Below are 14,528 nucleotides of genomic sequence, written 5' to 3' on the forward strand. Positions count from 1 at the left end.
ACGAAACTAGCAAGTGTACCCTAATGATCGATCTCAGCGTCTTACTTTCCAAAGTCATTTTTATAGTGAATATTTAAGAGTAAAGTTACCTTAGGCTTCTATTACAGTCTCCTACAAGATTTACTTTTCGGTGGCAAATTCAATGCTTCACAACGCCTACTTTCTACTTGTAAATTTTGCGGAAATGAAGCTGGAATTAGATTATTTATACCGTTGTTACAAAAGAGGTATTTCTTATTATGGTCAGTGAATCTACTAGTCATTTTCCTCAAAGTAATATTCCCTACGTCGTACATGATAACGATGTTTCTCGCTAGCTAATAGTAAGAGTGGCTACGGATCATTCTGGTTAGCGAAAGACAAACTGATCGTCACCAATAGTATTAATGTCCACTTCGAATAGATTAATTATTTGAAATGGGCATCAATTCTATCAATGACGCAGAATGTCCGTTGGATCACATCCGAGATATTATTGCGTCTATGCCATATGAATTATGACGCGGCTTTAAGCAAAAAATGCCAAAATGTGATACCACCACTACAGGTTATGCCTTTGGTTTCCATCATATGGGCTAATGGATCATGCTCTCCCATCGCGGCAAGGTCGCATAACCAAAGGGAGGGTACACACGGAGTATTCAAATGTTTTTTTTTATTCAGGATTGTCTTTGGGAATAACTCTTTAAATCCATTACAGATTTCTCAGGATACTCACGATTACCTGAGAAATATTGCCTCAAGGAAGTCCACCATTCACTATTTTAGGATTTTCTCTCTGGAATTCTGTACCGTTTTTGCCCAGCAGTTTATTCATAGTTTTCTTCTGAATTCTTTTAAAAGTTCATTCTAACATTTCTTCAGAGGCTTTTCAACAGATATCCCAGAAATTTCCACAGGAATTTTACCGGCCTTTATTGTGGAAATTACTCGAGGGATTTTATTTATTTATTTGACGTCAAGCATTTTGTAGACCATTCTAAATTACATTGTGTTCTTAATATCTATTTGTTTATATATTATAAATTTGTTGAGTATACTCGATTCATAATACATTCCTCAGTTACTATTGTTTTGTATATCAAAAAAGTATTTTTTCAGTTTTGTTCGAGACATGTTAACATCAATCATTTCACAATGCTGATTATATATAGTCATCATCTGATTCAACGGACTAAATTTAGCGTAGTTCGTGCGATGATGACCTACTGCGAACAAGTGACGATTGCGCAAGTGACGAGTTGGAGTATAAAAATTCAGTTTTGAAAGTATATCAGCAGAATCAATGCGCTGTGAAACAATATCGTTAACAAAAGAAACCATAGCATAATCACGACGCACTTTCAGTGATTTCATATTGATAAGCATGCATCGTGATTCATATGATGGTAGAGGAAGTACTGACCAGCCTAAATTACGTAGTGCGTATAATAAAAACTGCTTTTGTATCGATTCTATACGTTCTTCATGTTTTTTTGTGTAAGGTGACCAAACAATACTACAATATTCTAATATTGATCTTACATATGCAACATAAAGTATTTTTAATGTATAAGGATCACGGAAGTGCTGGCCAAATCTTTCTTTGGAGCATTCTTTGGAAACTTCTGTGCAAGTTTTCCCAAAGGTCTATCATATTCAGCAAATTCTTTAGAGATTTTGTTAGAGTACTCTAGGCATTCAATTAGATAGGGTTCCATTCGTTTCCTCTGAACTTTTTACAAATTGTTTATTCTTTTTCAATGATTTCCTCCTGTAATAATTAAAAATGTCTGCAAATTCCCTCAAAGAAAACTTTAAGCATTTTTTTTTTCAAATTTTCTTAGTATTTTCTTAACGTTTAAGAATCCGTCATCGTAATCATTCATCGTCATCATCACAACCTCAAACGAAGTTTTTCTGTTCAAAAATTAAATCTAATTAGTGTAGTTCGTTTGGGGAATAGGATATAGTGAACATATTTCCATGCTTTTGAACGAAAAATTCTAAATAATCAATGACGGATATGCAGTCCTCTTAAGAATTGCTAGAGGAATGGAATGCTGTTCATGGATTTCTACCGAAAATTCTATCAGAGCCATTTCTAGAATTTCCTCCATAAGGCTTCCCTGTTCAAACGCCGATGCGCTTTTTAAAAGAAGTTCTCCGCAGTCATTTTCCGCATCTTGCATCCCCAACTGATGCTGAGTGCCTGAGTTTTGTTATCGGCTCAGTTGGTATTCGAACAGCACTTTCTTGAGGAACTTGCATGCCAAATCTGCCATTATTGCTTTCATATATAGACATATAATATTTCTAGAGAAATCAAAGAGGTTTCAGCAGTACCAGTACTCATATTCAGAAACCATGAGGATGATTTTTTGTGAACATTGAGCTAAGACATAGACTAAACCTACAATCTGTATAAGTTGACATAAAATGGGGTTTCTCTCTGAAACAAAGTGTAAATTAATGTTTCAAAATTACCAAAAGCACCATGCTTTAAGAAATTCATCACACTCATAGGAAATGGTAAACAAGCTTTAGAAGTTATGATGTTATGCATCTAAAGGAGTTTTGGCCTTTTTCTCATAAAAGGTTTTGTCGGCCAAATCGTCTGAAATTCTGCAGTAAGATGTACTTTTAAGCTAAAAATATCAAACAAAACCAGTCAAAAACTTCTCAAAGACTCATTCGTTGGTAATTATTATTTCAGCATCTTTTTTGTTTAGTGTAAAATTACTTAACATAGATAGGAATACACGTTTTTATCACAACATAAAGAGAAAACCATTCCATTTAACACTTACATCTGGTAGCACGTACGGCTCGCTGTAGGCCGACTTTCGGTACTCCTCCTGCTCCTGTCCCAGCTCAGGCAAATGGAAGTATCGCACAAAGGCATAGTACTGTATCAGCAGCATCAGCACAGCCCCAATCAGGCAGGACATCAAACAGAACAGGAACAGATTTGTCAGATCCATTGCACTAGCTGTAGTTGCTTGAATTCTATCTTCACCAAAAAGCCGACACTTGCAGCAAACTTTTGCTTATTTTTTGGGTTTTCTAGCACCTTTCGCGCAACTATTGAAATGTGCGCTTTTATCACCACCATGCACAACAACCGTGGAAAGCCCAGCAGGTGTCAATTTCCGCCCAGATTTTCTTTTCTATGGGACACATACGCTCCCGGTCGTAAAGCAGAAACTTTGCCAATATAATCGACACATACGTATAGGTTCACTTGCCACTTAGAACGTTGACGCCAAACCAGGACACTGATAACGCCAATATGCCATTTCAAAGATACGGCGACATTCTGTAGCAGCTTCTGTTGTTATCAGCACAAATTTATGACCCTTTTTAGTCATTCATTGATTTTGGCATTTTTTAACACAATCTACCCGAAGAACACACACACATTACCATAGAATGACGGGCCATCTATCGAAATTTGCTACTAGGAGCACTATCTGCGGGATGGGCGGCTGCACTTTACTCTTCTATGCACCAACTGAACGCGAAGCGACCGAAGCGACAGACAAGACATTTACTGTTTTGTATCGACCTCGATCCCTTTGTTGTTTTGTAGGTAGCCCTTGTCACGACGCACAGTGACGGAAAGCCGGAAAAAACCTCAAATTTATATCAAAATTTTACATTCAAATATTTTTCTTATGCTGCAAATACTTTAAACGAAAAAACAGATTTTCAATTCAATTTAACGCAAATTGAGTTGTTAGAGATTTTTTTAAATAAGGAGATGTGTCTGCTGTAATGGTTTTTGCCAATTCTTTCAACTATTTTCTCAGGAATTCCTTCACGAATCCACTTAGTAATTTTTGCGAATTGCTCGAGAAATTTCTCGTGGAGATTTATTAGGATTTTCCCAGATTCCTCTGTCATTTGATCCTGATATTTTTTTGTAGAAAAATCCACTAAAAATGAAATAGAAACATCTAGAAATTTTTTTAGAGTTATTCCTGGAAACATCAATAATCACCAAGTTATTGTTAGACGGTTTTGAAAAAAAAATCTGATGAGAGCTCTGGAGGTTGAATATCCTTTGAGCATAATAAATAAAATCTTGTAGAAATTGCTTGAGGAATCCGAAGATAAAAATGAAAGAAACTGGAAAAATACTTGAATTAATGTTTTAAGAAATATCTGGATTGACCCTGTAACAAAAAATACACACGGTATGTAATAAAATAGTACCAAAAATGATATTAGCATACCATCTTGGCAACGATCAAATTTTCACCAATTTTTGAAGTTTTGACCGACTTTTGTATGGAGACACGCCACTGTGCGACGTTCGAAGTTGTTAATTAGCATGAATCATTTAAAACACTCCCGGCACCTGTGACGACCTGAGACGAGACTCGCGAAGTCGGTCTTCTTTTTCTACGGTTGCTAAGATTTTCTTCTTCGATTCTGTGTTTACACAAATTTGTGAGCAAGATGTTCAAGCTTTTACATGAACTAAATGGCAAAGATGAATTGCGATTGTATCGTTCCAAGTTCAGAAAACCTTTTAAAGTTAAATTTCATATCCGCAAACACAGTAAACATTGCAGTAACAAATGTTTAGCTTGTTTCGATTTAGTTTCGTCAGTGCAAATTAAATGAAATATTTCGCTGAATTAAGTTTTCTAGAAATTATTCCAATACTTTCCACATATTCGCCCACAAAATCAACTGGCTGCATCTGACGTTTCGTGACAGCGAAATCTGGGCTGCATATGACGTTGCTTTTTTTCCTCTTCGCGAGTCTCGTCTCAGGTGACGACTAACCGATTGCACAACATTGTTCACACATAGAGCAAAACTTTAGGGAGATAATCAATCTTCACAAACTCTGCAAACTTTAAATTCACTCTTTGTTTTGATAAATTCCTAATTTTTCGCGACCCGGGAGCCACCGACCGAGCACTTGCTGCTGCTGCAGCTGTCAAAGAGCACTTCGATGAGACTGATTCTGCCGCACCACAGTGTCACTGCATGAGCCAAGCGTAGAAGACGACGATTCATTTTTAATGTTGCGTCGCATTGCCGTGCAACCTGTGCAACAACAAGCATAACTGACATTGTTGCACGGTGGTTATGTTTGCCGTGTTTGTTTCATGTGAAAGGGGGAGTGCAACATGCTTGGGTGTATGTTTCTGTATGCTGGATACAACAGCACAGTGGAGCTGAAGAATATGAATTATGAACTATTTTATTTTATTAGTGCGTTTCTGCCAAGGTTTTTGCCCATAATTTTGTCACATTCGATATTTTTGACAATTACGAGTTGATACCGGGAAGAGTCATCAAATGATAAATACTTTCGACCTACTCAGTTTGTTCTAAAAAATCCGAACAAAATACCAAGTTGTTTTGTCACATTGGAAATTGTAACCGCATAACTGTCACATTAAGATTTTTCATGAGCCCCGTAATGAAGTAGCGATGAAATTTCTATCAGAATTATTTTCTGACTATGTCAAAATGCGGTGTCAAAATGCGTCACGCATTTGGTAAATTTTGTAAGATATTTATTAAATAAGGATGTCCCTCAAGTCACAATTTCAAAATAAATTCCTGAAGTTTTCTGAAGAGAGTAATTCAATCCGATGGATAGGAGAAGAGATATTCATGAGTTTGCTTTCTATTATTTAGCTTCATATGGGATTATAGCCCTACAAAAATCTACAAAAAGTCCTAACAGAATTAACTAAAAAGTGATTTGTTTCTTCAGTAACATCCTTCATTAACAACATTTTTCCTATTTTCCCCATAGTAATTTCCATATAAACCTGTATCGTCTTTGAGCCTCCTTTAAATCACCACCTAGAAAGCTGAAAGTTTCACACGTCTTTATATTTATGGTAAAGATGGTAAAAAATATATGAGAGATTGGATTTTCAAACATTTTTAAATATTGATTCGCTTTAATTCACACATATCTGGGACCCTACATATCGAATCCATCAACAAATGGGCCGGAACGAACGGTTTTACTTCACTTTCGAAAGAAAACATAATTAGTGATTTCATAGTTCACGAAATCCCGACGGCGTCGACGGGAATTGACACACCACTGACTGAGTTGAAAGGCAATCATGCTTATCATCATTTAAATTAAAGTGGTATTATAGTTTCGCATTAAACAAACCCCAAAGGTGCATTGAATTTCCTGATAACAGTGTTTCCTGGAAAATAAAATGATAATAACGAAAAAGACTTATAACACAAAATTAGTTTAAATCACAAATTCATATAACTGTTAATGTCACTGAGCAAGCTAACATACAAAATACCCGAATAAAAAATTACAATTCTCGATTACTTTTTCAAATCGACGTAAGTAACTTCCATACGGTTTTGAGAAAATTAATTCAGAAAAATCACAACTTGTCTTCTAAAACTGGTTGAAAATGAACCACCTTTTTAACATTTTTTCGCCGTGTACATTGCTTAAATGTTGCATACAATAAGCTCGCGTTCAAAAACTAGAGAGTTCCTATTATTCCCCACAAAAATGTTATGACAAAATGATTCAGTTACTTTTGACGCTTTTGTACCAGTGTAAAATCGACTCAATTAGTTGTTTTGATTAGTGGTTAAGTCACTTTGTCTCTTCATACAGCGAAGCGGCGAAAGTAGTGGTTAGGTTGAGAAAGTTGAAAATCTTACTTTCGTTTTTTTTTTTGTAAATCAGGAAATTAAACGTTCTAAAAGTGGAAAATCGAGTTGGTTCAGATCGTAGCGTGTATGAATTTCATCTGCGAAACACGTAGAATCGATAAAGTAAGTACCGTACATCCCGTTAATTTGAACGGCTCCTCATGCAAACCATCGGGGTTCATTTTTAATTTGAACATCTAGTCACCCTAGAAACGTGTTTCTGCTCACCTCTTTCACTGTTTTGTTTTGATTCTGCGTTCCGTTCCACAGCGTTCCATTCTACTTTACTCCGTTCCATGGGCTGAATGACGTTTGAACCATTTTTAATCTGAACGATGTGCAAATTAGCGGGGTACAAATTAAAAAGTGTTCAGATTAAATGTAGTCAAACCAACCGGGGTACCCGGTAATTATATTTTTTTTTTACTTGATTCTATTTGAATAAGTTTTCGAGAAGTATTGCAATAGTTGAACTTATTCAAACAGCACACGGCATGTATGGTAGAACTATATTATCACAAAAAAAAGGCATCGTCAAATCTTTCGCCATTTAAAAATACCGTAATCCGGGGTAACATTGATCAGTTTTTGGGATATTTCTTAAACTGTTCATTTGAAAATGCAAATGTTCCATGTTTTATATTTTTAAAACAAGTACTGGCACCCACCGCTCGTGACTGTATACTGTATTTCAGTTTTGAAAATATTTATGTAAGTTTAAATAAATGTTTTAAGTGATTTTTTGATTAAACTGATATGGGGTAACATTGATCACCCATGTAAACAACATTCGGTAATGTTGAAAATGTCGTTGCTTACTTAAATCATGGCCCCTGAAGCCGAATATGAAGACCAAACCCTTACAAGTCATATGCTTTTTGAGTTATTTTAAAAATAAAATCACTTTGAGCCGCGTAATACGCCTAAAGGTAGGCAATTTCCTAAGGAAATTCGGCATTCTTAATAGTAGTTCGTTAATGTTACTAAATTGAGTAAACTTATTAAAAATTTGACAACGGAATCGTTTTCGGCGATGTCATTTTTAGCAACAACCGCATTTTCTATGCTCATACCATTTGCAGAACTCATGTGAGACATGAATCTTCGGTAGTGTCATCCATAGTGATAAAATTAAATGATTCAAAAAGTTGACAAATTTACGCATAAAAGAAACGCGATTTTCACAAAAACCTCAATTAATATTAGCTTATGAATGTAAGAAGGAGAGGCACCATTCATGCTTTGAAAATATTCTATAAATAAATGATGATTCGAACTTTTTACGAGAAGGGTCATACTGATCAATGTTTCCCCGCTGATCAATGTTAGCCCGGATTACGGTATTGGTTTTCAGACGTGTTCTTCAAAAGTCCACTAAGGATCCTGAACTTTATCATTGCTTTTTGTTTTTTTTATGAAGTACATAATTTTGAAATGTTATCATGGTGAAAGACGGTTTTATTCTTATCGAGCAAGATGAAAACTAACATTTCAAATGAAAGGTGTTATGAAAAATATATATTAAGTTACCTGTTGTAGTAGACATGGCTATCCTACATGATTTTTAGGATGTATTGAGCCATTGGATACTTATTCGTACTGAGGAAGTATATCGAACGGAGCAATTAACTATTATTATTATTATTTATCTTCATTAGGGAGATTTTCAGCCCTTGGCTGGTTCATCTCCGTAACAGCAATTAACTATGTTTTTCTAAGGTTAAACACTTTTTCATTATTTATATTCTGCCTGGCATTCCAGTCGGGATGGAATAAAACCCGCTTTTCTGCTTAAAACTCTTTGAGAACTTTTACAGATACATACTATAAGCTAACTATTCCATCTATGTCAATTCATCAACTTTTGCGTTTGTATAGTGTGAACAAGAAAAGGGATTGTGCTGCGGAAGCCCAAGCGAGCGAGATCTTTTGTTTTCATCGCCGGAGTGTTTTTTAGCTTTTTGCGGCTTGGTGGGCAGTGCGCTTCGGAAGCCCAAGCAAACGAGCTCTTTAGTTTTCATCGCCGGGAAGTTTTTTAGATTTTTGCGACTTGCTGGGCAGTGTGCTTCGGAATCCAAAGCAAGCGAGATCTTTTGTCTTCGCCGCCGGAGTGTATTTTTTTCGATTTTGTGATATGCTGAGCAGTGCGCTTCGGAAGCCCAAGCAAACGAGTTATTTTGTTTTCTTCGCTGGAGAGTTTATTGCGATATACTAGGCAGTGCGTTTCGGAAGCCCAAATAAACGAGTTGCTTTGTTGTCACCGCTTGAGTTTTTTTTTAGGTTTTCGCGTTTTGCTAGGCAGTGCTGATTACGTAATAAAAAGCAATATGCAGATTATCAATTGCAATTTATTTATTTATTTATTTTGACTGATAATTTTGAAAGAGGGAAAAGCCCCTTTGAGTGATTTCCTTTCGAAATTTTTCTCAAAAAGACACAAAACCTCTTTATCTTTTCTTATAACGTTACAAAACAACAAAAAAAACTTAAACTATAGGCTCAAACGGCAAAAAAGAACCATAACAGAGCCGAAAACTGCAACATAATCTAGACTTGAGTCACCATTGATATTATCAATTGCAATAATCATGGATTATCAATTGGTGAGCTCGTTTCATGCTTCTATTTCAAATCAGTTATATATGTAAACACAGATATTTTTGTGACAACTGTTTTAATGTTACAAGTTTGCATTAATTAAAAATATTGATTATTTCGTCACTACAAATGTCAACATTCTCCTATTCATGTTTTACATAACTAATTTAAACAAAGATACCCATACCTACATTTTTGTAATCGCAAAAAAAAAACTTTGAAAGTTCCGATACCGTTTTGATTCATATTACGGACACTTAAGGCCACAGTGAAGTATAACCCAGCTTGGACCATACAAAATAAATCATTCTGTATGATTTTTTAGCGTTATCGAGCGTCGGAAGCCCTTAACTTTCGGATGGTGGGTAAAGAATACGCGTCCGCAACTTGAATAATTTTAAATAAATCAAAACATGTGGCCTTTTCATGATTCTTATTCCGGACGCTCCCTCACTTTTGCCTCATATTCCGGACGCTTTGATTCGAATTACGGACAACTCATGATAATCTTTAATGGTACAGTCAAATCATCAATTGAAATCGTTCAACCACTTAAGAGACGTCTAAGGTAGTTGGGTATTATAAATTTGCAATTATATTTATGGAAAAAAACCTAATAAAACGAGCCTCGAAAATGAGAACTTTTGGACGGCGAAAATTGAAACATTTCGTGTGAAATGTTTCCCATACAAACGAGAGTGTCCGGAATTTGAAGCTGTCCGTAATATGAATCAAAACGGTACTAAGAATGTTGATGTTTTTTTAGGTACAGATGAAAAACTATATGGTGTATCTTGTGAATCCTCCCTACTAAAAAAAGTCTCTTCCTGAGATAATCACGGAGATGCAGAGAATGGAGAATGGTGGATAAAGATAAATGGTGTAGAAATGGAGATAGAGAGCCGGTCTCAAATAATGATGGAAATCACAAACATTTCTTTCTTCACCCAACGACAATAACATGAAAACACAACACACATGTCTGATTTTGTATTTACAAAATCTCTGAATGGTTCGTCACCATAGGTGTCGTCATATATTATATTTAGTTGTCATCTACGTCAAAAGTTGACTTTTCTATTGAGTCCACATGAATCGCATCACTTACCAAGGTGAATCCAAATTGTGTAGTTTCTGAATTCTTCCACTAACAAAAACTCTTTCCCGTGACAACCATGAATATGCAGAGTTTTACTCGGTCTTTAATATCAATGGATGTCACACTAACATTCCTTCCCTTCCTCGACGTGGCCGGCGCCATTAATGACTTTAAAATGTTTGGAATTCTCGAAATTGTACTCTGAAGATCGTAAGCTACTCCCAAGCCTCATTTGTTGGTTACTTGTGCAATAGACCATTTCCGTCAGACCGTACCCCCTGTTTTTATATTTTTCTTCGAAAGACGATAATTTTTAATGATTATTGTCGCTTTCAGATGATTATGATTTTTTGAAAATTTGAGAATTCACCACATTTTGAGTAGTGTGGCACAGTTGTTTCAACCCTGTGGGTGAACAAAGTGGAGATTTTTCCACAACTTTCAATCTCACCCCTGCGTTGAGTGTTTGTAGACATAACGAAATGTCAATGTCTAATCAAGCACGCGACGACCAAGGTTCTGGATGTACTCAGGTGGCACAGATCATTGATGCGTGCCACTAGTTCTCTCTTTTACACTCCCGCTGTTCTTATGCAGAGCAAATAGTTACGTCACTCACAGAGAGAACTAGTGGCACGCATCAATGATCTGCGCCATCTGAGTAAAATCTATAACATTGCACGACAAAACGGAGAAACCTGACACAACGGATAGGGATGGTACACAAATTATGTCACGCTAAATTTCAACTTTTTCGACTCCCTCTCCCCCCTTTGTCACACTTTTTGTATGAGTCCTCTGAAAATTTTGCAAGACTTGTCACGCTTGGCTCGACACCCCCCCCCCTTGGAGCGTGACGTAATTTGTGCATGACCCCATAGCAAATGAGCCTCTGTACGTGCCATAAATTCTTTTGTTCTTATGACTTTTACTGTGCGCCGTGTGTTGGTGCTGTCTCACTCTCTCTCACGGGCAACTTGAAAACAGGGCGCACAGTAAAAGTCAAACGTTTTATGGCATGCATAGGCTCATACCGTTTGATATCTGCTGCTTGTGTCGTCTAACTGTTCCGAAACCATATGGCCAATGGAGTATACATGCTTCCCCGTTTCACTACTCTAATAAATCTCCCCGGAAAATCCTCCACGACCACCACAAATATCCCCTTCATCTTCCCGCCGGAAGCCTCTGCCGTACTCTGCTATAGTCTTCGAAAAAGGTTCTGCTCCCGGTGGCAAACTGGGCCGGTGGCAAACCCACCGTTGTCGTGAAAGATTTCGTCGTACTGGATCTCTTCTACATATCTAGAAAGATTCGCGAATCAGGCGAAACTGACAAAATGTACACAATTTAAGCGACTATAGCGTTGAAATTGTAGCTTGATTGCCTATTCACTGCACTCGAACTTTTCCCCTATCGATAATTTAACTATTCAAAAAACGCAAATTTATAGAAGACGAAACTTCACTTCATGCAAATCCACACACTGTATTGATTACGCCTGTGTTTTTGTTTATCAAAGTGATGGGCGCATCTGAAATCGAAATCAAAACACGGCGAGAGTAAACGGCGACACTGCAAACAAAAAATAAACAAGGCGTACATGGCGGGCTTAATTGAAACCAGAATGTAAACACGGCGCAAAAGTAGTAGGCGATACTGAAAATAATATCGATTACAGGCTCATAACATTGGGCGATACTGGCATTCTTGTGTGCGTTTAAGGCGAAACCTTATTTTTTTTTTATTACGAAATAGCTAGGGAAATTGTAGGAGATGTGTGTGGTATTGATGAGGATTTTAAAACTAGGTTTATGAAATGTGTATTAAAGTAAAAAGGTTAAAGTTAGAGTATATTTTCTCCAATTGGGATTAAAAATTGCACATGAAAATTTCATTGATTGTTTTCTCATTGTTATTGATTTGTCAGATAGGCCCTTATCGCGAATCCCTCTCGATATTGAAATACCGGTGGTGGAACCGCAGTTAAAAACATTGCCGACCAACAGCAGCACCAAGAAGGTTTCCAGGATGGTTTTGATGATTTCAGCCACGGTGGAAGTGGCGGATGAAAACATAAATAAAGGGAACTGTCATGATTAGGGTTGTCGCAAATTAATCGATTATTTCGATTAATCGATTAATCGACTCACTAATCGATTAATTTTTCATCGATAGCTGACTCACTTAATAATCGAAATAATCGATTAATTGACTTCGATTATTTGACGATTTTTCCAAAATAAAACACTGTGTTGTGTTAAGCTAAGTATGCTGTTTCACTCAAGAAAAGTAAACAAGTTTCTTTACTGAATGGGTCAAGAAATCTCCTACAGAGAGTCCCATTTGAAATGACATTTCTCACCAACTGCGTACTGCGATCAGAGAAATGTAATTTCCTGGTCATTTCTGGGAAGAAATTCTCCTCGCATCGAGATAGGCGATTCCTTTTCTTGTCAGTAGCGAACCAGCAAACCAGTTTTCCAAACACAGTCCTATATTTCTATACTGCCGTGAATCGCAAGGCAGTCCCATCTGATTTTTTGTCCAATTTTAGTTTATGCATGTTTTGAACATATACTCCTATTATTATATTATTATTATTATATTAGGGTTCATTCAAATATTACGTAACGCAAAATTTGTCAATTTTAAATGCCCTCCCACCCCCACGTAACAGGTTTTGTATGGAAAATTTAAAATTTTTGTATGGACCGTAACACTATGTAAGACCCCCTCCCTCCCCCTGTTGCGTTACGTAATATTTGAACGGACCCTTATATTATATTATATTATATTATTTATGACCTTTCAGCTACACTAACGGGACTGCATAATTTGTTCGGTAAAATTTGTAAAAAAATACCAAGTCGAATTATCCTATAATGAAATGTGACCTCATTACAGTCCCACTGCATAGTTTTGTAACGTGTTATATTTCTCTCAAAAGGTATCAGAATGATGAGCAAAATGTGAAAGTTTCATTGATATCCAAACATGTGTCAATCTCCTGAACTTTTTTTAGTATTCGTTTGAATGGAACTCACTTGCGATTCACAGCAGTATATTGTCAATCAATGGTCATGGGTCATTATGTCATTGCATACGCCACAAATTTTTACTAACGTTACCATGTTTTACACTTTACAGGGAGAAGAGAAAAGTATTCTGCTCAATTTCCTTTATTCACTTTTGGAAAGATTCCACATTCAGCGTTTTCTTGATCTTCCTAAAGTATCTCTTGAGATTTTCCCACATTTTTAAACGAATGTTTACAATGAATTTATCAAAAAATCTCTCTTTTTCCTCGTACATCGGTGTGATTTTTAGACATTGGCACTAAAAAAGAGATAGTTCTAATATTTCCTTACTTAAGAAAACTAACTTTGGAAAGCGATCGTATCCATGCTGCAATAATCTTTCAGTGACCTCGGGGAGCGGCGCTACAATGCTTTTAAACGCTCTTAAAAAATAACTTTTGAACCTAATTTAATTTTTTTACACTCTAATGAAAAGGTATGTGAAGAGCGGCACGAGGAAGAACACTCAGAGGAAAAATACACCCGAGGGTTTTCTCAGCAGCGAACAAGAGAAACACCTTTCTGCTTTGGAAGTTCAACTAGTAGTGATATTTATTCATCATCAATAACAGTTACAGGGTTGCCAGAAGGGCTGTTATGTCAAGGTAAATAGAATGAAGGGGAATCGGTTGGGTCATACACTGTTAATACCCCCCTTCAAGCCGATAACCCTAGTAGGCTTCGCAGCTTTTCATATTGTGGTCTCGGTAGTCCCTTAGTCATTATGTCGGCCAATTGGTCTTCCGATGCCACGTACTCTAACTGGATGGTTCTTCTCTGGATCTCTTCACGTACGAAATGGAATCGTACGTCAACGTGCTTCAGCCGCTTTGTAGGCTTGTCTTCTTCAGCAATACTGATGCACGCTTGATTATCTTCACGAATTGTGACTGGCTCAGAAACATCGACGTTGAAGTCCTTCAGCAGCATTCGCAGCCACAGCGCTTCTTTCACAGCTACGCCCAAGGAGACGTACTCTGCCTCGGCAGACGATAACGCCACAGTCTTCTGCTTCTGCGTTGACCAGGATACGTTTGCTTGGTAAACACGAAACACGTACCCCGATGTTGATTTCCTGTCACAAATGTTGCTCGCCCAAT

The 14,528-nt window shown here is 36.8% G+C and overlaps 1 protein-coding gene across 4 annotated transcripts in view; it reads right to left on the minus strand.

Annotated features, from left to right (window-relative positions):
- The window catches only part of LOC5564357 (PDZ domain-containing protein 8), a 59,513-nt gene extending 54,551 nt beyond the window's left edge, over positions 1-4,962 (minus strand). For 2 of the 4 annotated variants that reach the window (XR_002502668.1, XM_021854999.1), the window contains exons 1-2: positions 4,777-4,962; positions 2,790-3,493 (exon numbers count right to left, since the gene is read on the minus strand). Coding sequence is in view for 3 of the 4 variants with exons in the window: in XM_021854999.1 (XP_021710691.1) it covers positions 2,790-2,963 (174 nt within the window). In the remaining variant the exon portion in view is untranslated. The remainder of the gene's footprint in view (positions 1-2,789; positions 3,494-4,776) is intronic. The other 2 variants (XM_001648644.2, XM_021855000.1) reach the window with 2 other exon arrangements.
- Positions 4,963-14,528: the final 9,566 nt, after the last annotated feature.

This window comes from Aedes aegypti, chromosome 3 (genome assembly GCF_002204515.2).
Source record: "Aedes aegypti strain LVP_AGWG chromosome 3, AaegL5.0 Primary Assembly, whole genome shotgun sequence".
Lineage (NCBI taxonomy): Eukaryota > Metazoa > Arthropoda > Insecta > Diptera > Culicidae > Aedes > Aedes aegypti.